General features: G+C 40.7%; 1 protein-coding gene across 1 annotated transcript in view; it reads right to left on the reverse strand.

The window, feature by feature from the left end:
• Positions 1 to 490: 490 nt before the first annotated feature.
• The window catches only part of KCNK2 (potassium two pore domain channel subfamily K member 2), a gene marked incomplete at both ends in the record, with an annotated part of 106,117 nt that continues 79,437 nt past the window's right edge, over positions 491 to 27,170 (reverse strand). The window contains 3 exons of the mRNA XM_083348779.1: positions 491 to 808; positions 16,471 to 16,610; positions 25,924 to 26,110. Of these exons, the coding sequence (XP_083204905.1) occupies positions 491 to 808; positions 16,471 to 16,610; positions 25,924 to 26,110 (645 nt within the window). The remainder of the gene's footprint in view (positions 809 to 16,470; positions 16,611 to 25,923; positions 26,111 to 27,170) is intronic.

Genomic DNA, 27,170 nt, shown 5'->3' on the forward strand with positions numbered 1-27,170 from the left:
CTGACAAAAATTTCTTAGGTAAAAGGCTGCATAAGATTTTCTTGCCATTTACATATAGATTGTAGTCCATGTATGGTCCTTTCTTAGGCTTGGCATGGTAGACCCTGAAAAGTTTAAGGACTGATCTCTCAAAGCTACATTGTTAATCTAAACCAGCATTATTCATTTTTAATGCCTTGCGGCGCAACTGGAGAGATGAAAAAAAAAACCAGTCTGGGCACCAATATTTAGGCTTTTTTTTTTTTTAAAAAGGCATTGAACATTGCCTAGTCCAGCATTTGTCAATGACCAAAGTGCCATTCATCTTGTGTCTTTCAAGAAATATGATGACTCCATATTGTGGGTAGATTTCTGTTGGAACTCATGCATATGATTTTTTAAAAAATGCTATTGGCATCGGTTATGGACAGAGGGAAAATAATCAGGACCTACAAGGTAAGTCTAAACCATAGGTGGCTTCTTATTAAAAGATCAGGCTTCAAGGTCACTGCTACTTAATGTTCTCAATCACAGCAATTTCTTCCGCTGCACAGTGAGGAGTCAAGCCATTCATATAAATGCTATCTGTCTTTGTGATGGCAGGCAAGATATCCTTCTCGCTGGTGAGGTGGTTGACAGACAAGGTTCTTTTGCAAGGAGTCAGGTCTTGGCTGTGATTCACTGCCATTTCTGCAGAGAGCTTTCTTTTGATGGAGGTAGCCCGCTGGAATTTGTCATAGATCTCAACGCTCAGGCGCCTACGGGTTTCTTTGAACTCTGCGGTAACGTTGGCTGTCCACTCCGCTGCATGAGCTCTGAACTCTCCCACCTAAGGAATCAGGTGGGAGGAAGGAAAGACGGTTAGTATTGCATTGCATTTTTTATTTTATTTTTTAAAAAATGGCGTATCTAGATACAGTTGCAAAGAAAAAAAAATGTGTTCAAAACCTGACAGTAGGTAGCTATCCTTTCTAAGAGATTTTTTCTATTCCTTGGCTATTTAATTAAGCTCTATTTTATTTCAGTGCAAGGATTTAGCCACCTCCTTGCTCATCTGATAAAAAGGACACACACTGCGACATCTAAGATCTTTACCTCAAAAACATTTCACAGCTCTTTTTATAATATTACATAGGCCAGTGAGGTGAAATTACTTTTAAAAATTAAGGCTTGACAGCTGAGACGATCCCAGCTGGACAGGAGAGCTGAATTCCCAGCAATCCAGAATACATGTTATGTGTTGTTACCAGGGGAGATGCCATGGTTATTTATGGATACTCTGGCTTGTGCATGTAATAATTCCTGTGAGAGGCAACATAGGCCTTTCTATATTTAGATGGAGAAGGCTTTTAAAAGAAAAATGTCAGCTGTCGCAGTTCTATTTTTAGGGCCAATTCCAACTGAGGATTAATGCAAGTGACAGTTTTAGTCAAGTCAGCAGAACAATTGCCAGCTTCTCCTTCCACTGCGGCATAATATTATAATGTGAAACTTAACAATACACTAGAATAAGATGCTTCTTGACACTAACATTTTCCCATCTGATGCATATAGGGCTCAGAGGATGGATGTGATGATATGAGATAAGTATTTCTTTAACTAATTAAGTTCAGGACATTATTGGATGATTTTCATTATGACATTAACTTGAAAGGAAGAATCAGCAGAATCTAAAATAACCTCCAAGCCCAAAGAAGAATTGACAGTGAAACTTTCTAAACCCCAAACTCTTATGTAATACCCAGTTTCCCCCATCTTGCCAAGTCAGGATTGTCTACACAGCTGAAAACAGTCCCCATAACCCTCTCTCCATAAATGTTGTGTGGGACACACTTGGGTATTTTTGCACATACAGGTAGCTCTTGCTTACTGACCGCCTCATTTAGCAACCATGCAACATTACAAAAGTGTGAAAAAACCAGCTTTGTGACCAACTCTCCTATTAACAATTGTCACAGCATATCGCAATCACATGATGGACATTCACACACTTCACAACTGGCTTTCAACAAGCAGAGTTAATAGAGCACATAGAAATAAAATTGTACGGTAAGTCACAATCACATGATTTCTCACTTAATGACTGCAGTGATTCCTTTAATGACCAAAGGGAAGTGACATCATAAGTCTGTTGCAGGCATGTAATTAGCTACTAAGTTGACAATCCCAACTATGGTAATTAAACGAGAACTACTTGTATTCACATGTGCAAATGTGTATCTATACACATACCACATCCAAATGTTATATGCCAAAGCATGTCAAAACCAGCACAAAAAAACCATTAATGAAATTAATAACTATTGATTGAAAATAATTTCCTATAAAATAAGGTAGTCCATTTATAAAACAAACCCCTCTTTATGTATTGAACTGCTCCCATGCACGGAAACCACTCTTTTACAAACAGATGCAAAAATCTATATTCATAAACATTTTCCCCCTTTCTAGTGGGGGGGAAAAAGAGAGGGAAGTGTCCAACTCTAGGGGGCAGTGTTCATCTCTGTTTCTTAGTTGAGGAAGCCAGCATTGTCCAAAGACATTTCTGTGTCATATGGCCAGCATGACTATATGCACAGAGCACTGCTACCTTCCCACTGAAGTGGTACCTATTTATCTACTTGCATTTGGATGCTTTCGGCAGGAGCGGGGGCAAGTAATGATATCTCACCTCATTGCATGGCACTCAAGTCTCGAACTCAGGCTGTCAACTTTCCAGCTGACAAATTCAGTGTCTTTAATTGCTGAGCTAGCGTCCCCCTAACACCTACATACATACAGCCCAAAGTCCTGGTGGGAAAGAGAGCAAGCAAGAGCTCATCCCATTCCAATATTTTCATCCTTCTTTGTCCTCAAATCAAAGCTCATCTATCATTGCAGAGTTATCATTAATTAGTTTAATGAAGAGAAGGATGAGGGGGGATGTAATATATTGGGATTTTACTTGAACTGTTTTCACGTGTCTTTTGAATGCTGCTGAAGGTTGCTCAATTGAGGTGTCTGTGTAACAGTCGCTGACTAGCCAGACATGCAGCCTCCAAGAAGATCATTAGATAATTTGGGGCAGGAATGGGTTCCTTTAAACCTATTGGCCACCGCCTAGTGGCCAACCATATAAGTAGCTGCGCAGAAGCCTTTGGTTCAGTTGTGTTCCTGTTTGTCTCAATAAATAAATGTTCCTGTTTGAAACCTCTCGTCTTGCTTCCTGCCTCCAAAGAACTCACTACACAACACTGGCAATGAGGATAGGATCCTGCTTCTTCGGAAGAGATGAAAGTCACTAAGGGGTGAGACCAGCAAAGCGCCTGGCAGCGAACATGTTCCCCCCCCCTTGGTCAGCCTAGCAAGCCACGCTAGCAACCACCACCCCTGTGGACCAGTCCCAGAGCCTACAGAAGAAACAGGACGAGGCAATGAGAGACCCAAGCCACGAAGACTTCCCGAAGATGGCGAAAGTCAGAAAGCTTGAGGAATTTGATGTTACTCACCCAGAGAGATGATCATCCTACATCTCAAGAGTAGAAAACTACCTCCGTGCCAACCAAGTCACCGAAGATGGCCTGAAGGCCGCAACACTCCTCTGTGTCTGCGGGCCTGCAACATTCGACATTGTGGAGAACTTAGTCGCACCGGCGCAGTTGGAGTCCGCTACTTTCGCAGACCTGAAGAAAGGGCTCGGTGACCATTTCCAGCCCAAGCTGTCAGTGATTGCGTGGAGGCACGTCTTCGAACAACGAGTTCAACAACCTGGAGAGACGGCCACAGTATTCATCGCAGCATTGAGACAAGCTTCATGCCTTTGCCAATTTTCAGACTTAGAAGAAAGGCTTCAAGACCGATTCATCTGTGGACTACAAAGCAGAGAGCTGCAACAGAATTTTTTTTGCAAAAGAGACTCTCTTGCTCCAGGAAGCCTTAAAAGAAGTCATGGCAGACGAAGCTGCCGGCAGAGCTGTGAAGGCCATGTGGCCCGCCAAAAGCACTCAGCACGAGGAGGCCATCCACCACGAGGATGCCAAACTTCCAGAAGATGTTGACTCCGACCACAAAGTTGACAAGATCCAATGGCACCACAACAAGGAACTGAAGACTCCTTACAAGGCAGTTCCCTTCCCTCAGGGTTTGGGATGTGGTGGCCGCCACCAGTGAGCGGACTGCAGGTTCCGGACAGCCACGTGTTGGGCCTGCATGAAAACTGGTCACATCGCATCAGTCTGCAGAGGTCGCCAGAAGGACTGCCAATCAGATGTTCCAATCAGGAGAGGTACCAGGGCCCCGGGGCAGCATAGTGTAGGGTTTTGCTCCAGCCGTTGGAGCGTTTGCCACATGGGAGCTTGCCATCCCCTTAAGACAAGACTTCAGCTTCAAGTCGAGCTGGAAGGCGTCCCTTGCAGGATGAAACTGGACACAGGTTCCGCAGTGTCCATCATTTCCCTGGAGACTTTCCGGTTCATCTGCAACCGTAGCAAGAGATGGGCCAAGCTTAGGCCATCCAACATCATTCTGACTAACTTCCAAAACTCCTGAGTTGCCGTCAAAGGCGAGGCCACCTTGGCTGTCAAGTTCAAGGGGTTTTGGGGGGGGGCTGGATGTGATTGTGGTGGAGGGCCAGAGAACGAGCTTAATAGGGCTTGATTGGTTTGATGCTCTGGGCATCCAAGTCACTGGAATCCACCAGACACAAGCGGCGAACTTGGAGTCAGTATGTGAGGAGTTCGCGGATGTTTTTGACACAAGCCTGGGAGAGTACAAGGGCCTTTAAATTTGATTCTGCCATAATGCCTATTAGGATCAAACCTCGTAGAGTGCCATTTGCACTTGAACATAAAATTGATGCAGAGCTGGACAAGCTAGTCAGCCAGGGGGTGAATGGGAAACCCCAATTGTAACGCCACTTAAGGCCAATGGGGAGGTCAGAATTTGTGCTGATTACAAGTGCACCATAAATAGGGCACTTAAGCAGCACGCAAACCCAGTGCCAGTCTTTAGCCACATCTTGGCATCGCTGCAAGGGGGGACCGTGTTCACTAAATTAGATATGGCACAGGCCTATCAGCAGTTACCTGTGGACAAGGCCACAGCGGCTACACAAACCATTGTAACACAGGGGGGGGCTTTTAAAGTCAAGCGCCTTCAATTCGGGGTTAGCGTAGCCCCTGGGATTTATGAAGTGTACACTCAATGGCATTCTGGGGGTTTGCCACTATTTCGACAATGTGCTCATTGCCGGTGAGTCCACTGAGGTGCTTGCAAGGAGGCTCAAAGCCATCCTTCAATGGTTCCACGAAGCAGGCCTTAAATTGAAAAGAAGTAAGTGTCTTCACCCCAGCCACAATGGCCAAGGCCTCTTTGTCAATTTGAGTGTAATTGCGTTCAGCTGAGGACAATGTCCTTGAATAATAGGCAATTGGGACTTGAGTCCCATTACTTTCCAAATGGCTTAAAACAGCCCACAGCCCATAAGGGGATGCGTCACATGCAATGCATACAGGCAATGATTCTTTACAGTGCGTAAGCACTGAATTGGAGGACAGTAGTGACTTTACTGCCTTAAAGCTGTTTTTGTGAACCTTGGTCCACTTCCATGGGGTGTTTTTGTATAACGGCTCTGCCACTGTGGCCTTGTTAGGAAGGAATGCATGGTAAAAAATTAAGGAGACCCAGGAATGCCTGAAGCTCTCCTTTTGACCTGGGGCTAGGTGCCAGCTGAATGGCCTTCAGCTTGGACTCAGAAGGGTGGATGCCTTCAGCATCAATATAGAATCCCAGGAACTCAGGAGAAGAGACCCCAATGTTACACTACAGCTACAGGCTAGTTCACAAACCCAGCAAAGACATGGGCCATGCAGACAGCCTTAACAGGTTGCCATTTCCACAGGTGGAGCCAGATCCAGCTCCAGCAGCTGGCATTTTGTCAGTTCAGGATTTGCCTGAATTTCCCCTCCATGCTGGAGAGGTGGCTGCAGAAACTGCTGCAGACAAGGTTTTAAGTAGAGTTTTGGTATGGATTCACACTGGGTGGCTTGAAAATAGCCCTGGACCTGCAGAGCTAGTTCACATGTAGGGTTGAGCTTTCAGCTCACAAAGGCTACATATTATGGGGGAGCAGGGTTACTGTCCCCAGTTCATAGAGGCACTGTGTACTTCAGTCTCTGAATGAGGGACATTCATACATAGTCCGGATGAAGGCATTGGCACGAAGCTACCTATGGTGGCCAGGGTTAGACAAGGCTATTGAGGCCCAAGTACATGGGTGTTACACGGCCAAAAATGCCACATGCTCCTGTCCACAGATAGGAGGAAACTCATACACCGTGGTCAAGGATTCATATTGACTTCGCTGGGCCCTTTCAAGGACAGCTATTTTTGATAGTGGTCGACAGCCACTCTAAATGGTTGGAAGTAATTCCTATTGCAACTATGAATACTGCTAGGACCATCCAGGTGCTTAGAAAGCTTTTTGCCACTCACGGGCTACCGGATGTCGTAGTCTCAGACAACGGGGCCCAGTTCACAGCAGCACAGTTTCAAGCCTGCATGAGGACTAACCTAATAAGGCATGCAACATCAACTCCCTTTCACCCCTCAACTAACGGGCAGGCCGAACACATGGTGCGCACAACAAAGGAGTCACTCAAGCGCATAGTGACCGGAGATTGGCACCATAGGCTGGCTGTTTTCTTGCTTTGCCAGCACACTATACCTTGTACACAACAGGCAAGAGCCCAGCAGAGCTTCGCTGAGGAAGAAGGCTCATCACAAAACTGGACAAGTTGCACCCTGACTGGGTGGCAGCAAACACCTCTCGCCCAAAGGTTCCAAGGGGGTTGCAAGTGGGTGTGGGCCCGAAACTATGGGCATGGGAACTTGTGGGTGCTGGGTAAAATTATCAAAATTTCAGGACCTCTTTCCTACGAGGTGGCTCTGGATGGGGGGGCGGGTCATTCACCGCCATATTGATCAGCTGCAGAAGCGTTTTGCAGAATGGCCACTAAGCGAGGACCTCATGGCAGGTCTGCAAATAGAGCCTTAAACTGGCAGCAAAGCAGGGCAGTTCACACGCTCTGAAGATTCAACCAGTCAGTACAACAGGGAGGTGGTCGTAGATGGGCAAAGCCCGGGAGTGCAACATGGGTCCCCTGATGGGGAAAATCAACCCGAACAAGACAGCCACTGTGCTAACTCTGCTTCTTCCTTGGACTTTGGTCTGAGCCAACCTGGAATGGCCAGCCAAAGGGACTCGAGTCAATCTGACTCTCGTGAACTCATGAGTCCTGGTCTACCCAGCCCGACAGGTTAGCTGGTGGACCAGGAGTTGCCTGAATCCCCCAGGTGATCTGCAAGGTCACGCAGACCACCACCATATTTGCAAGACTTTATTCTCAAATAATATTAAGAATGTGTGTACATTCTAGGGGGGAGGGGTGTAATGTATTGGGATTTTACTTGAACTGTTTTTATGTGTCTTTTGAATGCTGCTTAAGGTTGCTCAATGCTGCTTAAAGTGTCTGCGTAACAGTCGCAGAATGCATTCCTTTAAACCTATTGGCCGCTGCCTAGTGGCCAACTATATAAGTAGCTGCGCAGAAGCCTCTGGTTCAGTTCTGTTCTTGTTTGCATCAATAAAGAAATGTTCCTGTTTGAAACCTCTCATCTTGCTTCCTGCCTCCAAAGAACTCACTATACAACAGGAGACATGATAGCAGTGTTCCAATATCTGAGGGGCTGCCACAAAGAAAAGGGGGTCAAGCTACTCTCCAAAACACCTGAAGGCAGGACAAGAAGCAATGGATGGAAACTATTTAAGGAGAGAAGCAAGGAGAAATTTCCTGACAGTTGGAACAATTAATCAGTGGAACAACCTGCCTCTAGAAGTTTTGAATGCTCCAACAGTTCTCTGTGTGGATGCCGCTTCTAGAAGTCCAACAAAAAAGTAGCTACCAGTTCTGCCGAAGTGGTGTGAACTGGTTGAATCCCACCACTGGTTTGAGGGGGATCTGTGCAGGATCTCAACTGTTCCTAGCACTGAACTCTTGTGGACAGAGAATTCTGAAATTGTTGTTGGAATCTGTTGAAACCTCTCTCCCAAATAATTAGGAGTCATAATCCCAAATACTCCTACCACCACTGGAATCACTTTGGCCTTTACATTCCACACTCTCTTTAGTTCCTCTTTCAGACCCTGGTACTTCTCCAGTTTTTTACACTCTCTCCTAATAGTGCTGTCACTTGTCAGCTCTACATCTACCACCACTGCTGTTTTCTGGTCCTTGTATCCTTGTCTCCTACCCTGATTGGCCAATATCTGCCTTCCTGTCTGGAAATCCCACAAGATCTTAGCTTCTGTGGAATCCCCTACCTGGTTGTGCCATTCAATGTATGTTGTTCCTACCTGCATGTTGCACCCTGCCACTACGTGTTGGACTGTCTCTGAGGCTACTCTGCATACTCTGCACCTTGGATCCTGTCTAGTGCAATCAGCCCCTGCAGAATGGATCTGGTATATACTGTAGTGCCTGTTCTTGTCGTGCTATGATCTGTGCCTCAGTGCTATCTTTTAATCCAGCCATTTCTAGCCATTGGTAGGATTTTCCAATATTAGGCACCTCAGCTACCTGTAATAATTTTTGCTTTTCTATTTGCAGAATACAGAAAAACAGAGTTAGAAGGGACCTTGGGGGTCTTCTAGTCTAACCTCCTACACGAGCAGGAGATCTTACACCATTCCAGACATATGATCATCCAATCTCTACTTAAAGTGATGGAGCCTATATCTGACCAGTTAGCTCACTGGATATGCATAAACAATGAAACTGTTACAAAAGTAGCATTACAAATTATGATAAATTAAGTGATTCAAATTGTTTTATCACAATGGGTCTCTGTAGTCTATGTAATATTAATTTAGAAATGAAATTGTCCACAACTCTTTTAACATTACCCTAGATGCATTTAAACAGAAACAATTCATAAACCCTACACAACTAATGTAGAAAATACAAGAAACAGCTAAGATTGTTTTTGGAAGAGTAATTATGTATCAGATTGAAAACAGAACTATATATAGTAGTATTATTCTTTTCTGCTGTATCTGAACATAGTTTGCAATAATAATGGTCCAGATAGATTCTCTGGACTCCCAATAGTTCTGTGTCCTAAAATGCACTAAAATGAAATGTTACATTTTCATAATGCAGCTCACTTTCCCATGGATTGCTAAAGACAGAAGCTCAAAAGGTTACAAGCAGAGAACTATGCAATTTTCAGACTGCCAGAGCATATAAGCAACAAACTATTGTAATTTAATTATTCTTCCTATTATAAAATATTTAGTGCCCATTCAGCCTTCTTTTGTCCTTGGGGTATGACATTTTCTCAAGCTACACTCAATTTTAATCTTAATTTGTAGCCTGGCTATACGTAACTCAGTAACTGATGCTGCATGATTGAAATACCCGTCCTTTATGTAGCTGAAATTGCAACTCCAATAGTGTGCTTTGTAACCCCTTTTTTCTGTTGTGTTTTGAATAGGAATAATATTCATGCCTGCACTTAACATACACATTATTATTTCTGTATAATGAGTGCATTCCAGAGTTGCATGAGAGGGAACTTTCTCCTCCTCTTCTCCCTCTCACAGCTTTTATACTCTTAAAATGATTTGGCAGCTTAGAAAACCATCTGGAGCAAATTTATAAAGTGTACATGGAGGGCTGCAGAGGGAGGGCAAACTGACTCCTCTCAATCCATCACCATAAACTGGTATTGATTATTATAAACTGGATTTTGCCATTTGTGAACATATTCTGTCAATAACATTTTTGCTACTGTCTAAGCCGAGAAAAAAATGGCTAAAATATATTTTAATAAACAGCCATTCCAACTGATCTGCAAACTACTAATAGTCCAGAGACCTGTTTCCAATGTAAGTGATATGGTTTAATGTACTGATTGCTTCAAGTACTTTTACTACTGGAGATTCAGTTTCGGTGGAGATACAATTTCCTATTGTTAAAAAGGTAAAGGTAAAGGTTCCCCCGCACATGCGTGCTAGTCGTTTCCAACTCTAGGGACCGGTGCTCATCTCCGTTTCAAAGCCGAAGAGCCAGTGCTTGTACGAGGATGTCTCCGTGGTCATGTGGCCGGCATGACTAGATGCCAAAGGTGCACAGAACACTGTTACCTTCCCACCGTAGTGGTCCCTATTTTTCTACTTGCATTTTTACGTGCTTTCGAACTGCTAGGTTGGCAGAAGCTGGGACGAGTAACAGGCGCTCACTCGGTTCCGTGGCACTCAGGATTCGACTCGCCAAACTGCCGACCATCTGATCGACAAGCTCAGCGTCCTAACTCACTGAGCCACAGCACCCTTATAAAATAGTCTACTATACTTTACCACGAGTGGTGGGATTCAAATATGTGAACAACCGGTTCTCTGTGTGGATACCGCTTCCAGAAGTCCATTCTGGGCCTGGGCAACAAAAAATTAGCTACCAGTCCTGCCGAAGTGGTGCGAAATGGCTGAATCCCACCACTGTCTACTGCCTTTTAAATGATTCTCTTGCTTTCACAATACAATTAATCAAATTTAAGGATAGTGCCCTCTTTCCTAGGCTTCCAGAAATTTCTAAAAACCTAGAGGTAATATATTATTGTATTTTTGGAGTCCTGTTTTGTTTAATTTGCATTGATATTAAGATCATTTGGGGGGCTGTCTGTGAGTTTTTATGCTTTATCTCTTTTTATGGATTTTTTATTTGGGGGGTTCTCTCCATTGGAGTATGGCAGCTATAAGAAATCTGACAAACAGATAAATAAATAACAAACTAAACCTCATGAATATGTGATCTGAACAATAAGCATTATTTAATACATACATCATAGTTTAACAGATATATAGACAGAATGGAATGAGTAATAGTTTTAGTATAAAACAAATGTTCCCTTGAAGTAAAGGTATTTTATTGTATATGTGAGTCCATAGGATTCATGCAGATTATTTTTCATTTAGTTGTTCATTATATAGAATTATATATCCTTATAACATTATTGCCATAAGTGGAAAATTAAGTACAATAAAAACAGGTAGGTACAAGCCATTGCAGAACAAGGTGAATTATCAAAGGCTTGAGAGGGCTTTAATATATTTTACTTCCTTTCCTGTAATGTCTTAATGTTATCAGCAATCCATTGTCTGAAGTTCTGTAATTTTTTTCCTTGATGTTTTGTCATTTGATGTTTTTTGTCAGTTGTTTAAAATTAAAACTTCCCATTATCCTCCTGAAACTACACTGAGCTAACTAGAAAGAATAGTTGTGTCACAATAGTCAGGCAGAAGACTAGAATAGAGAGTGTGCTGTCTTTACTTTCCAAAATAACTTTTCTCAATATCTCAGGGAGTGCTGAGTGTGCATCTATTTCAAAAACAGATGACTCAGATGGAGTCACTAGAAAGCAGGGTTCTTGTGCCAACTGGATACTTGGCTAGCAAAGTTGCTCCATTCTCATTTTGTAGATTGCCTAAAGAGGGATTTCTTCAAGCAGAAAATACAATATTCTTAGTGGCCTTTAATAAGTTTCTGGTCTTTTTTTCTCTCCAATTCCCTATCCCCAATGCATTTAAGTGAGGGTGAATACCCCAGGAACCAAACTTAAGAAGCTCTGTAGTTTATAATCCATCTAAACGAGTATGAAGTTTTATAATGATTGAAGCTCATTATGCTTTTGGACCCAAAGTCACTTGGATGACTCCAGGTAGAATGTGTACCTGTATCCCACAGCTATCCTCATAAACAACCGTACTCTTCAGATATAGAATACCTGAAAACCATAATAATAATTTCATACCATGAAAGAAAAATATGTATCTATAGACCATAGCTATACTTTATAACAATCTATTCTTCTGGAATAGTCAAAATAAGGATTGTTTGCTTGCTTTTTTAACTTTTAAATAAGCCCTGTTTCATAGACTACATATTTAAATGCAAAGATAAAGTTATTTTGTCTTTCACCCTTTTTCGTATTCCAACAAAAAATCTTACAAAGTCTTTTCCCTTTCAAGCCCACTCCAAGCAAGCAGCAAGGGTTTTATAGATAACTAGATAACCTGTAAAAGGGACGCAGTGGCTTAGTGGGTTAGGACGCTGAGCTTGTCGATCAGAAGGTCGGCAGTTTGGCGGGTCGAATCCCGAGTGCTGCGTAACAGAGTGAGTGCCTGTTACTTGTCCCAGCTTCTGCCAACCTAGCAGTTCGAAAGCACATAAAAAATGCAAGTAGAAAAATAGAGACCAGTACGGTGGGAAGGTAACAGCGTTCCGTGCGCCTTTGGCGTCTAGTCATGCCGGCCACATGACCACGGAGACGTCCTCGGACAAGCACTGGCTCTTCGGCTTTGAAACGGAGATGAGCGCCGTCCCCTAGAGTTGGAAACGACTAGCACGCACTAACCTTAACCTTTACCTTTACCTTTAGATAACCTGTATTCTGTTGTGTTATGACCATGGGTGGCAAAAAAGCAGATCACATGACCACAGCAGCAGCCCAGCAGCGTAGCAGGAGCCGGTAGCACTGAAGCAGTCACAGCTTTCCCAAATTTCATTCCCGAGGGGTCCCATATTTGGGGCACATTCAATGAAATAAGATTTTTTTGAGGTACGTTGGTTCCAAATTATTGTTCTATGATGCACCATTTTGTCCAGTTAAAGATCATGACAACAAGTTTTAGTAATGTATAATGAGATGCAGTAGTTACTAGCAGATTAACTTTGGAGAAACTCATGTTCAAATCCAGCCTCCCTCCCCCTTAGCGATGAATTTGAACCTAGTTGATTTAGCTGATGCTGAGCTTGTCAGTTGCAAAGCTGACAGCCTGGGTTTGAAACCCAAGCACTGGGCAACAGGATGAGTTCCCATTACTTGCCCCAGCTCCTGCCCACCTAGCAGTTTGAAAGCATGCAAATGCAAGTAGATAAATCAGTACTACTTTGGTGGTAAGATAACAGCATTCTGTGCACCTTTGATGTATAGCCATGCTGGCCAAATGGCCATGGAAATGTCTTCAGACAATGCTGGCTCCCTCGGCTACGAAAAGGAGATGAACACCGTGCCCTAGATTCAGGCATGACTGGACAAGGAAGCCTTTACCTTAATCAGATTAAAATGGTCAGTGTCAAAATTAGATACCAGGGATGCCATCGGAATTTAGTCTGACATCCCTTAAACATTTTTGTAACTCTATTTTATAAATCTTTGTGAAGGTGAATTTAGTAGTAAAATAGGTGCCCAGAAGTAGCAATATTGATGTCACTTGATATTTCTTGCCTCCCTTTTCCTTTCTCTATGGAATTAACCAACCTGTTTTGTGAAATTCATCTCTCTATGAAAGGGGTTCCCAACCCCTGGTCCATGGACTGGCAGCAGTCCGCAGCATGCCAGCAACCAATCCATGCCAAAAAGCAAAGCCCTCTCTGCGGGATGCAGGCAACACACAAAACCATGCTCCCTCCGGTCCACAGAAAAACGTTTCTCCATGGAACCAATCCCTGGTGGCCAAAAGGTTGGGGGGCACTGTTTTATGAAATCAACTGAAAAATTCTCATTGATTATAGGGACTCATATCTGCACTGCCTATGATAATAAAAAGCAAAAATATCAAAGAAAAGCAATAAAAAATAACAGAACACCATTAAAGCAAATAAAAATTCCATCAATAAAACCTCTCACCACCAATCCAAACATCTACACCAAAGACTACTCTAGATTTTTTTTAAAAACCACACTTTTTCCTGCTAATAGAAGGATGACAAAAAAAAAAAGCTTGATCTCTCTTGACAGAAAATTACAAAGCCTAGAAAAAGTAATTGAGTAGGCACTATCTTGCATTGTCTCTGGATATATCTTGATGGTGATAATCAAATAAAAAGACCTTTTCAGCATCTTAAAGTCTGGACAGGTCATAAGGAAGAATATCATCTTTCAAATAGCCTAATTTCAAGCCATATAGATCTTTACACATTATAATAACGCTTTGAATTTTGCAAAAGAAAGATAGGCAATGAATGGAGTCATGTATTTGCTGCAAGTAGTCAATAGGCTAGGACATTCTGGACCCACTGAAATTTCTGAACAATTTTGAAAGATAGATCCATATAAATCAATACTGCAATCCAAATGGGGTATGTGTCAATATGACTATTTTATTATAAGACTGAAATTTTGTTTTGATTTTTCTTAAAATAGCCTGTAAAACATATCCGCTGGCAAAAGAGTATCTCAGGAGAGCATTTCTCTTATTCAAGCATAGTACAATTGTTGTCTAAGTTACCTGCTGAGAGACAGAGAAAGGGAGAAACTACTGTCAGCCACTAACTCTATAATTATCTTCTAAAACTATAATCTCTTTCACAAATAATCAAAATACTGATTTGTGAGTCAGAGTCATATCAACTATTATTTTACAATTGATATATTTACATGTTCCTCAATAAATAAAGCAAAAACAAGCTGTGAACTTCACAGAAATGGCATGATTTTTGGAATGTCTTATTTCTACCTGTGCAGTTACTTATTTTAGTTATTTATTCAAATAATATTTAATACTATTTAGCTATAATGAAATACTGATGTCTATCACATGCTCTCTATATCTAGAAGTATAGAAGGTTCAGTCAAATACCACCCAGGCCGGTGCTTAAAAAAATATCACTAACATGAATTAGAACTAGATCTAATTTAGTGGCTGTCTTTCAGTTGAACCCATTCCTGAGGCTAATTAGTTCACAATATTGCAAAATGAAGTACAAAATGAAGTATACGGGTTGCAAACAAAACAAATTTTCAATAAAATGAAGCATTCAAGTGCTTCTGATATTTAAACTCATCCTAAATCATAAGCTTTGGTGATTTGCCTACCCAATATATGCTAAGTAAGTGGCAACCAAAGATTTTGAGGAATTCATTTGCTATGTGAAACTCCCTGATCCAGAGGTAATAGCTTGTGGTGCAGAGAACATGATTTTGGCACTTACAGCACATTCTTGCCAGGACATTCTCATGATCAAATTTTAAAGCTTTGGATTTTCACAGGTCAAGGACTTCAAATTTATTGTTTATGCACATCTAATACTATTGTAGGGGGAAGAGCTCACTGATCAGCTAAGAGAGAGTTACAAATGTGTTCAAGGTATTTATACAGATAAAAAATACTTATACAGACAAAGATAAAATACTAGACCTCAGCAGCAACTGTCAGCATGATGAGAACTGCAAATGACACCCAGCTGAGTGACTGAGCCAGTCATTCTGTTTCAATCCAGCCCACCTCACCATGTTGCTGTTGTTGTGCACAAAATAGGAGGAGGGTGTATTGGATATGTCTTAATAATAATAAGGAAGTTGAAAGGGACCTGTGGTGGTTAGAGATTGGGAGTAGTAGTTCTACTCCTATCTTGGTAGATGGTTCCAGTCAGTAGTGATAGAGGAGGAGAAATCAATTTAGTGGCTCCTCCTTTGTACTGTACTTCAGGAATCAGTTTTCTCCCTGTTACTATATAAAGCCACTGAAAGATATTATTTAGCTATTCAAAATGATCCCAGACTGCTCTGAGGATGGTGCCAAAATCCTATTTCAGTGCTTGGAGATTTTAAGGTAGAGATGGGAGAGAAAAGGGTAATATTGAAAAGTAATAAAATTTGTACATTAGGATTTTCTTGTACACCTAGAAATTATTGTAGAGATGGAGGCACTGTCCATGAAGAAGCAGCTCCATGGCTTTAAGTTCTCTTGGACTCATAATTCCTGCTAGAAGAGTAGGTAAAGACCATGCAGGGGTGGACGAGAGTGATTAAATGCAGGTTTGATTGACGAGCTAGTTTTGGCTTTTCTGAGACAGGAGGACCTTGTAACATGTGCCCTTATCATTGCCATCATCGTACTCTATAGGGCCATATTTAGAAACAATCTGATAATTCTTTGGAACAAAATGCAGCAACTCAGATGCTCACCAGCATCTTCCTACAGAAGTCAGTCTATTACAATTGTGGCAGAAGAAATAGATGACTGTTCCTCACTTTTGCAGGATTGGAGGGAGGTCAGACAATGGGAAGTGTTGTTTTTCAGTGGCAGTGCCAGAATGATCTCTGGTTGAGGTTAGATCCACACTTCCCTTGGACACCTTCCAGAAGATGTTAAACATCCAACACTTCCAAACACCATTTGGGTCATTATCTCTTTGTTTGAGTTTTATGGGTTTTCATTTTTTTTTAATTTTGGTATTTTTGTTTATTCTACTGGTAAGATACTCATTGTCCATTGGATTGCAGTGAGGTAAAAAAACCTGAATCAATAATAATAATAAATACTGATACAAATAATACTTATGACACATAAATGTCCAATCTAGGCTATTTATGAGAATAGCAAGCGGCAAAACCCATTAAAATGTTACAGTATTAATAAAAAAAATTGCAAATTTCTTGGAAGGTCCTTACCTCTTCCTTGGTCTTTTTGGATATAACTCTTAGCCAATCACCAATCATGCTCAACACAGCAGCAAAATATGCAAGACCCACCAGAATCCAGAACCACACAACTGGTTTGTAAAAGTCAAAATATTCAATATCTGATCCCCCTAAAAAGAAATCAAATAAATATAGATTTGTATTGGATACCTATTACCAGTCATTTACATTTTTTTCACTATTTATTAGTAGTTATTAACTCATAGGACACAGGTAAGACTGAAGTCAACTCAACATTAAATGAACAAATAGAATTATATCCCAAGCAAAGTTTAGAACTTTAATGCAATTTCAGTGATAAAGATAACTTAGAACTTAGATAACTCTTTGGTTAGTTTCCATCCGTTGCTTCTTGTCCTGCCTTCAGCCGCTTTGGGGACTAGCTTGACTCCCTCTTCTTTGTGGCAGCCCCTGAGATATTGGAACACTACTATCATATCACCACTCATCCTTCTCTTCATTAGACTAGACTAGACTTAATGTTGCTTTCATTGGTTTTAATGCCTACATTTCTTGGGAGAAAGTATAAGGAAAATTAAAGGTCGTATCAATTAACTGTCAACTGCTTCCTCTTAGATCTAAGAGCATGTGAATACTGCAGTTAGGGAAGGATGCAATGGATATTTTTCATATATAAATATTAGTAAATTGAACAAGAGTGAATAAAACTCCATGAATCATCAAAACATCAATGGAGAAAGGTACAATAGCAAGAAAAATGATGTAAGGATGGATCTTTTACTATATTGAAAACTCTAATAAAATATTCAATAATCATAATAAAATTATTGAAGAAGTATTGAGACTCTTGAAAGAGTGCAGAGAAGAGCAAGAAAGATGATTAGGGGCCTGGAGATAAAACTTATGATTGGTTGTAGGAAATGGGTATAGTCTAGTTCAGGGGTAGGCAACCTTGGCTCCCAGAAGTCCACGAGTCATAAAAGAGCCAAGTTTGCCTACCCCCTGGTCTAGTTTAATGAAGAGAAGGACTAGGGGTGACATGATAGCAGTGTTCCAATATTTGAGGGGCTGCCACAAAGAAGTGGGGGTCAAGCTATTTTCTAATTTTCTAAAGCACCAGAAGGCAAGACAACAATGGATGGAAACTAGTCAAGGAGAGAACTAACCCAGAACTAAGGAGAAATTTCCTAACAGTGAGAAAAGTTCACCAGTAGAACAACTTGTCTCCAGAAGTTGTAGGTGCTCCTTCATTGGAGGCTTTTAAGAAAAGACTGGACAGCTATTTTTCTGAAATGGTGTAGGCTTTCCTGCTTGACCAGGAGGTTGACTAAAAGACTTCCAAGGTCCCTTCCAACTCTCTTTTTCTGTTACCATCATCTTCATTCCTTGGATCAGCGTTTCTCTACCTCCACAACTTTAAGATGTGTGGATTTGAAGTTAAAGGCCACACATTTTAAAGTCGCTGAAGTTGAAAAACATTGCCTTGGATAAACAGAAAGCTATTTTGTATGCTGCTCACAACACAGAAAAGAATTCAGAAACCCTTGTCCTTCCACAGCAGGGGAACCAGTTACATTATATTCCAGCTGTGATTAAGCTTTCTATCATCATATTTGGCAAAATATTTGGAACTTATCATAGGTATAAGCCTGCTGTCTACCAAGATGGTGGCTTACTGTGATAAATTATGGTAAAATTTCCTTAAATATAGTACAGTAGATACCGTAAGAATCCCATCTGCAATACAGACCACAACCTAAATAAGGTGAAGGTAAGGAAATAAAATACTTCAGGGCCTGCAAGCACACAAGGCTCCCTGTGCTGACTCTCTCGTTGTTTAGACTGGTAGTCAACAATTCTGAATGTGTGGGGTAGGACTACAATATCTGGCTGGTGAAATACATGGCATGACACAGCACAGATTTTGGGAGGCAGGCGATGGAATGTGAGGTTGTGTGGAAGGGAGCACTTTGCGGTGATACCCTTGAGAACTCAGGACTGCTGCTGGAAGAAAGGGCTGTGTGGCCACCCCTTTTTCCTGGTTGTCCCAAATTCCTGCAGCCCAGAGGTGGAGCTTAATACCTAAGCCCTCTAATTGAGAGGCCTCATCTAAAAAGGGGCCAAGAGAGCTCAGATCCTGCCTTGAACATAGCTCATTTATTCTTGTGGTTCAGTATCCTTCTCTCTGAAATTCTTAAGGTTGACAGAAAGAAGATTTCTGTTTCTTTTTAAATAACAGAGTAACAGAATTGGAAGGGACCTTTGAGGTCTTCTAGTCCAATCCCCTGTTCAGGCAGGAAACCCTGTACCATTTCAGACAAATGGCTGTCCAGTCTCTTCTTAAAAACTTCCAGTGATGGAGCATTCACAACTTCTGGAGGCAAGTATTTCCACTGATTAATTGTTCTAACTGTCAGGAAATTTCTCCTTAGTTCTAGGTTGGTTCTCTCCTTGATTAGTTTCCATCTATTGTTTCTTGTCCTGCCTTCAGGTGCTTTGGAGAATAGCTTGACTCTTTATTTAGTAATAATTTACTTTAGTAATCCTTTTAGTCATCATTTACTCTGTCTCTTTAGCATTTAGCTTTTTTCCCCACTAAGCATTTTAGAAATTTAGTGTTTAATTCGCACTGTATTCAGGTCCACTATGTTTTAATTTCATTGTAATTTGTTTACCTTTTTTCTTTCCTTGCATCCCAAAACTTTTGTTATCTAAGTAACTCTGACAAACGATGACTAAAATATAAAATTTATTATTTCCTACATTACATTTATGATTGATGCCTGTTTCTGGATTTTCTGTGTCATCTAGTAATAAAGCAACTCACTCCAATGATTGAAGCACAAAATACAGGTACTCTTCAAATTATGACTGGTTGCTTTGTGACTGTTCAAAGTTAAGATGGACCACTCAGAACCCAGTTCCAAATTTTTTATGGACACGGACACACACTCCAGTCATATGATTGCATTTCAGATGCTCAGCAACCAGCTCTCATTTACAGCCATTTGTAGCATCTTGCAATCACCTGACTCATTGTTTCTGCCAAAACCCAGTTGTAAGCCGCCCTGAGTCTTCGGAGAAGGGCGGGATATAAATGGAATTAAAATAAAAAATAAATAAAATAAAACTTCCAGTTTTCAACAAAAATGCTTGCTAGCATTTTTGCTAATAGGGTTTCTTAATGACCACAGAAGAAAAAGTTCATAAGATTGAATCTGTCACGTGATGATCCACTTTGCAATCATTACGACTGAGAACCATAATAGACAGATTCCACTAAAGACATAAGATGAGGACTTCCTGTATTTTTGGCATTTCATGGCAACATGAGGTAAAAGCTCTCATGCATGTTTAATAGTACTTTCAATTACAAGTTAAGCAATTTCACTCATTCCAGTGAATAAGTGAAATTGCTAAAATCTTCCTCTTAATATTCCAGGCCACTGCTCCAGTCCTCAGCCAGTGGGCAATCCTGTCATCAGCACCAACATATTAAACCTAAGAGGCAGTCTACTGACACTAATAATGGATGTATTTAAATCTGGCAGGGCATAAATGCTGTAACAAATAAATAAATAAAGCAGAAGCATTATAAACAGAATGCATCAGACTATCAAATAAAATCTTGGAAATGCAAACAAAACATTTAGTCTGCTATCAACAGTAGCCAAAACCTGCTTGGCAACCTGATCCTATATTTTAGAGGTGATTGTACTATTTTCCAGCAAAGGCACCAGATTCAAAGATCAGTTCAACTAAACACTGATTTCCACTTCACACTTCTGTTTATCTAGGGAACAATCAGAGACTGAAAATCAGAAAGATATGATAGAGATACTGTAGATAAAACTTTTTATTTGAGTTCATTCCGATTCCTATTTTCTTGTATTTTCTGTCATCTCCCATAAATTGTTAGCGGGCTGGGGGGAAGTGGAAGTAAGCAATTGGCAGGTAGAAGGCAGAGTTGAGCCAGATGTGAAGGGGTGACAGGGTTGACAGAAAGCAGAGGTGTGAGAACCAGCTTGTTCTAGTCTTCCAGAGCCTGGCAAAGGAATATGAACTGCACCATCCGAGCGGGTTCCCAAAAGACCTATGTGGCACACCATTGGATGAAGACAAACCGGTCAAGGGAGGAGGGCTGGGGAGAAGGGGAAAATCTGTAACTCTTTGCGATGGAACATTAGTTCTAGCCTGCTTCAGCTGCAACCACTAATCCTTAATAAAAGAGCTATCACTTCAATGAAATGGAATTGAGGGACTTCCTTTCCTAAGGACCTAGTTGGGACCAACCTGACGCTTTCTCCCTTTATCCATGAATTGAAAGTATTTTTTTTTTACTATAAACATAGTAAAATGATATACGTTTTTCATGCTACCTTGCAATATATGGGAAAGTACACTCCAGTTTGGGAAGTGCAAATTAGACAGTTCTTATAAACAATCCAAGTATATTATACTGTTATAGCAAATATAGGTAATGTTGTTGTTAGCTGCGAAGTCGTGTCGGACCCATCGCGACCCTATGGACAACGTTCCTCCAGGCCTTCCTGTCCTCTACCATCTTCTGGAGTCCATTTAAGCTCACGCCTACCTCATTCTCTGTCGTCCCCTTCTTCTATTGCCCTCAATCTTTCCCAGCATTAGGCTCTTCTCCAGTGAGTCCTTCCTTCTCATTAGGTGGCCAAAGTATTTGAGTTTCAACTTCAGGATCTGGCCTTCTAAAGAGCAGTCAGGGTTGATCTCCTCTAGGACTGACCGGTTTGATCGCCTTGCAGTCCGAGGGACTCGCAGGAGTCTTCTCCAGCACCATAGTTCAAAGGCCTCAATTCTTTGGCGCTCAGCCTTTCTTATGGTCCAGCTTTCACTGCCATACATTGCAACTGGGAAGACCATAGCCTTGACTATATGCACTTTTGTTGACAGGGTGATGTCTCTGCTTTTTAGTGTGCTGTCTAGATTTGCCATGGCTTTCCTCCCAATAAGCCAGGCCAGACTAAGAAACCAATGCCATATAGGTAGGTAAGGACTATGTTTAGTGTAACAGGTACAGTAATAGGCTCTTGCAATTCAGAATGCGATTCCCTCTCTCTCTCTCTTTGTCTTTGTGTGAACCCTGGAGAGTGTCTCATCTGAGACATTTTCTCAAGGTATTTTCCTTCCTCAGGCTCAAGTCCTGCTTATCTGACCTTCTGTTTTGTTAGTGGCTCTTCCTCCTGTCTTTCAAGCAATTCCCTTTGCCCTTTACAGATAAACTCTTAGGTTTATACAACAATGTGTAAATTCTTCCACAATGATTTCAGATATTTAGTATATTTTTTTACAAAACACATATTAATAGTAGATGAAATCATTGTTTAAAGTTATCCAAATTCTTTGTCTTAAATTAAAAGCTGACACACAAAATAGAAATAGAAATAATGTTAACATCCCAAATAAGTAATGTAATTGATTTGAAAGGAACAATTTAAAACTTTGATCATAATTTTTTTTAATGTAAATGTCTTTTGAATTCTTCATATACCAGTGTTTGAACCTGATTGTACTCATGCATAACTCATTTTTCATCCAAAGTCTATGTCCTACAAAAGCTCCAATTTATATAATTTGTATTTGATACTTTCATTTCCATTATTTGCAGAATAATATTTCAAAATGGTTCATGTTTTGCAAAATTAATTAAAATAAAACACAGCTACAAATTTATGGGATGAACATGGTCTTGGTTAACTTGGATTGTAATCTAAATTAGAAACTGGACCAAAGAACATCCTTAATGCTTTCTCTCTCTCTCTCTCTCTCTCTCTCTCTCTCTCTCTCTCTCTCTCTCTCTCTGTGTGTGTGTGTGTGTGTGTGTGTTTGTGTGTGTAGCTGGCTTGCAGAAGGGAAGGTTACAAGTCGCTCAGGCAAGTCTCTCTCACCTAGTAGCAGCTTACCCCCCCAACCCAAAAACATTTCCATTTACCAGTATAAGTGCACACCCTTCCCCACCTGCCAGCAGCCACACCTGGACCCAAAATCATTTGTGTATGCTACTGAACAGCCTGCCTGATTGTGAGGTGCCTGAGATTTGCCAGCTTCCCCAATGTGGGAAGGAAGTTGTGAGGAGGTCCTCACTTAATGATCCTAATTCTCATTTAACAAGAGCAACAGGGATTGCCATGATGGCCATAGGTAAGCAATGTGACATGCTTTGTGACCACATAGCTTAGTACAGAAATTCTTGTCCCAATTACCTTCATTTAGTGAGGACTTCCTTTAAAAAAGTGTCATGACACAGTAAATCTGCTCACATGGAAAGAGTCTTGTCCTACTAAATGAGTTACAGCAGAGCGGCTTCTATTAATATGGAGCAGAAGGCATAAGCTCGCCACTAATGACAACTTCTTCTTAACTCCCACTTTGTATACTTTGACTTGATACAGGAAACCAAGGTTTTCTGGGTGACACCAAACCTTTAGCCAGTGCTTTATTTCTAGAATTCTTTTTTCCCCTCAATGGGGGTTGGCCTTTCGTTGGGAGTACTAATGAGAACACTACTTGTGCTCCTAGCTCCTTAACTTTATTGCCTAGTTGCTTATAATCTCTCAATATTGTACTCAAGTTCTTTGTTGTGTCATTCGTCCCAATGTGAAGGAGGAGGAAAGGGTAGTGGTCTGGGGGCCTAACTCTGACTTTAAACCTAGACTGGCTGATGAATCTGCAACAAGCTCAAACCTTTAGACTCCACCCAACTGTTCTTCTGCATGCTGCTTTGATTTGGAACTATTGTAAGTCAAACTTGATGAACTTGGGGAGGGGGGGGAATATATCTCTGAACTGGGAGTGCATGTGTTTGCAAGTCTTTTTGGTGAAGCAAATAAAACCACCCCTTCTTTGAATTGTGGGTGTTTGGCCTGGAACAAAATTATTTTAGGTTTCTCTCTTCCATAAAAAGACATTATATTTACACCAGCAATTCAAGTTATAATTTATTTTTCTCTCTCATAGGTTAAAAATTACAGTATAGTAAATCTGAGATTTCTCATTCTAATGTCCCTAAAATTTTGCTGTTGTTTTTAATTACACAGAGGACTGAAGCCTAAACTTTTTTCTATTTTCTCCCACTCTCTTTTTAAAACACTTGGGAATTTGAAATACAGTATTGGAAGTTACAATTTTGACTTCAGTGGTGTTGTCTAAGGTAGTTCTGTCTAGTTCACGATAACTAATCTTTTCTAAGATAGAGCATTTCTTCCCCTTAGCCTGGATGAGCAACAGGAAGCAACCTGTTAGTTGGTTTAGAAGGAGGAAGGGACAACAGCAAAGACCCCTGTCAATACCTTAGACATTAAGCATATGACAGGGTGTTTGCCCTTCCTGCAGGCATGAGAAAGAGACGGAGCAACCTCCCTTGCTGTGAGAAACCATCTCTAAGCATGTTGGGCTCCAAATCCCACCTTCTGTCATTTGAGTGTGGGTTAGGATGCTGAGCTTGTCGATCAGAAGGTTGGCAGTTTGGCAGGTCGAATCTTGAGTGCCATGTAACAGAATGAGCGCCTGTTACTCGTCCCAGCTTCTGCCAACCTAGCAGTTCGAAAGCACATAAAAATGCAAGTAGAAAAATAGGGACCACTACGGTGGGAAGGTAACAGCGTTCCGTGCGCCTTTGGCGTCTAGTCATGCCGACCACATGACCACGGAGATGTCCTCAGACAAGCGCTGGCTCTTTGGCTTTGAAACGGAGATGAGCACCGGCCCCTAGAGTCAGAAACGACTAGCACGCATGTGCGGGGGAACCTTTACCTTTACCTTTACTTCCTTCTCTACTTGGGAACTGGTTCTTCTTGAATCCTTCCTCCTTTCCTCCTTTCCTCCCTCCCTCCCATCCATCCTTCTATTTCAAAAGATGGCAAGGTACAGCAAAAAGAAGAAACAACAATTAACAGCACAGATGCACAGAAGCTATACTAATCACTGTGCTTTTCTTTAAAGTAATGAAAAATATAAAAACTGTGAGAGCTGCAAGGACAAATTACTATATTAATGGATAATGGTAGAGACTACTAATGTACTTGGTGCTCCAGTTTCAGTTAAGTGGCCTTTGGTACATAATCTTCTTACTACAAACATAACCAGGATATACATTTTAGTGTATAAATACAAGACAAAAATAATGTTCTTGCTCTGAAAAAGACATCAGTTTTAAAGCAAGTGCAACTAGGTCCATTTTCCTATAATACATATTAATGCATGAGAGTCACTGACATTTTCAAAATAGGTATAGAACCCAGTGTATATCTGACACCTTTATACATAGGAAAAAGTAACGTTCAGACTAGAAAAAAATATGTTACTGAGGCCATTTTCATCTTACAAACTAAATATGTTTTATATTCAAATATAAATATAAAATATAACAGCACACCATATCCAGACATACAAATACTGGCTTTTATGATCTATCCCATATATATTAATAACAAGGCATGAGTATGAGGCCAATTCTCAAGCTTATATTTTTTTCTCTGCCTTCTGTAAGCAGCTCATATGGCAACAACATTCACTTTTGCAAATCGATTGATTATGTGTCATCTTGTATAATATGTAGTAACAGCATGAAAATAAATCTGCATAAATAAGAGAATTGCTGGAGGTAAGAATTGTCAATTGAACACAGACAGGTAGGAAAACTGAAGAAGCCATGTAGATAGATCCATACATCTATGTATAGTATGGATCTATCTATGCACAGTGTTATTTACAAGACTGTTACACTACCATGCAGATGTGATACACTCTTATAAACCACAAATTATATAGACATCCTAATTTTTTCTAACTTGAATATTTAACAGAATCTTAGTTTATCTTAGTTTCCAGACAGGAGTTGCAAGAGAGTGCCCACAAACATGAAATTCCCAGATAACAGCTGCATATTGAATGAGAAAACTATTATGAAATTTCCATGTTATTTCATGATATTTTGTGAAATTTCAGAATGCCAATGTCTCCTAAGAGATCTTGGGGATGAGAGCAATGAAAACTTATAAGATTTAGGGATTTTTCAAGATATTGTCCATTTTTAGTGCTTGGATATTGACCTGTATCCATCATTTAGGCATATACAAGAGCACCTAAAAACCTGATGGTCCTTTATTTTACTGCTTTAAAGTTAATTCATTAATTGAATGTTACTCTTTCTCATGGGAAATGTTTGGTAAACTTGAAGCAACGTTAAGATTTGGGACATAAATAGATATTTGAATGTAGCAAGTATGTTGCACTCAAAAAGTCTCTATTTCAATTCTAACTGGGAGACCTAGAGAAAACACCAGTCTGGTACAATGGGGAAAAATACTGCTAGATCAATACTGGGCTTAGTGGAAGTGTCCCTTGCAACAATATACACTGAGAAGGCATTTATATACATAATAAAGGTATATGGTTTATTTTTCCATACAGAACTTGGTATAACATTACCTGCAACGTAATCACCAAATCCAATTGTTGTTAAGGTGATAACTACAAAATAAATTGCATCTAATGTATTCCAGCCTTCTATGTGCTTGAAAATGACTGCCGGAAGAGCAACAAACAGAACGCAGCCAAATAGTATGAATATTATTGTTGATATTATGCGGATCTTTGTCTGACTCACATTCCATTTCTGTGGTAAGAAGAAAGAATAAACACAGGGGATGGAAGAAGAGAGAGAAAGGGTGGGGGGGAGAGAATCCATTATTAGTAAAGTAATATTATTTCACGTAGGTATATATAGGTATGCATTTATAAAATGGGTAAATCTTTTTACTAAAACCTGGGTGAAACCATCTTTTAAATCAAAAAATAGATGGCTAAACAGTTCTAATAGTATGATCAAAGGGTGACGGAATAGTTTAAAGCCATTGCAAAATCACAAGTTAAAAAAAAAGGTTTTTCAACATTTCTCTGTAAAGTATTTATAGCAGATATGCAGTGGATCTATAGAAATATTTTATCACTATCAAACCCACCAAGTATACATGGAATTGTTCATGGTGAAAACAAAATACAGTAGATGGGTAAGTCTTCATACAAGCATTGATCATGAACTTTGTCTGCTCCCATGGATATTTATCTAGGAGAATGTAATTGCTATCAATGGGATTCAGTGCCAAGTAACTGTCCATAAAATTACAACCATGTGCAGTGAATAAATGGGAGCAGAGGGAAGCTAAATTTCAAATTTATTCTCATTCTCTTTCATGTACTGCAGGGGTGTCAAACTCAATTTCATTGAGGGCCATATCAGCACTGTGGTTGCCCTCAGGGGGCCGGGTGGGTATGGCCAGGGTGGGCGTGGCCTACTGGGTGGGCGTGGCTAGAGTGCGTATGGCCTACTGGGTGGGCGTGGCCAGCTCTACATCGTTCGCATTAAGGGTGCCTATGGGGGCCTGGGCAGGAGTGGGACAGATCTGAGGGTCTCTGGCAGAAGGAGGGTCTCTGGGCCAGGGCCAAGGCAGTGGGGGCCGTTCCCTCACTGTTTACAGGATGGCTTCGCGGGCCACATGAAACCACTTCATGGGCCGGATTCGGCCCCCGGGCCTTGTGTTTGACATGTCTGATGTACTGTATAGAAACTTCAAGATTCATCATGTCAACAAACTTCTGCAAATAGGCAGAAAAGAGAAAGGGAAAAAAACAGTGGATAGGTGATATAAATATTTAAATGAATATTTATTTGAGTG

Source organism: Vipera ursinii (assembly GCF_947247035.1).
Source record: "Vipera ursinii genome assembly, chromosome: 1".
Classification (NCBI taxonomy): Eukaryota; Metazoa; Chordata; class Lepidosauria; order Squamata; family Viperidae; genus Vipera; species Vipera ursinii.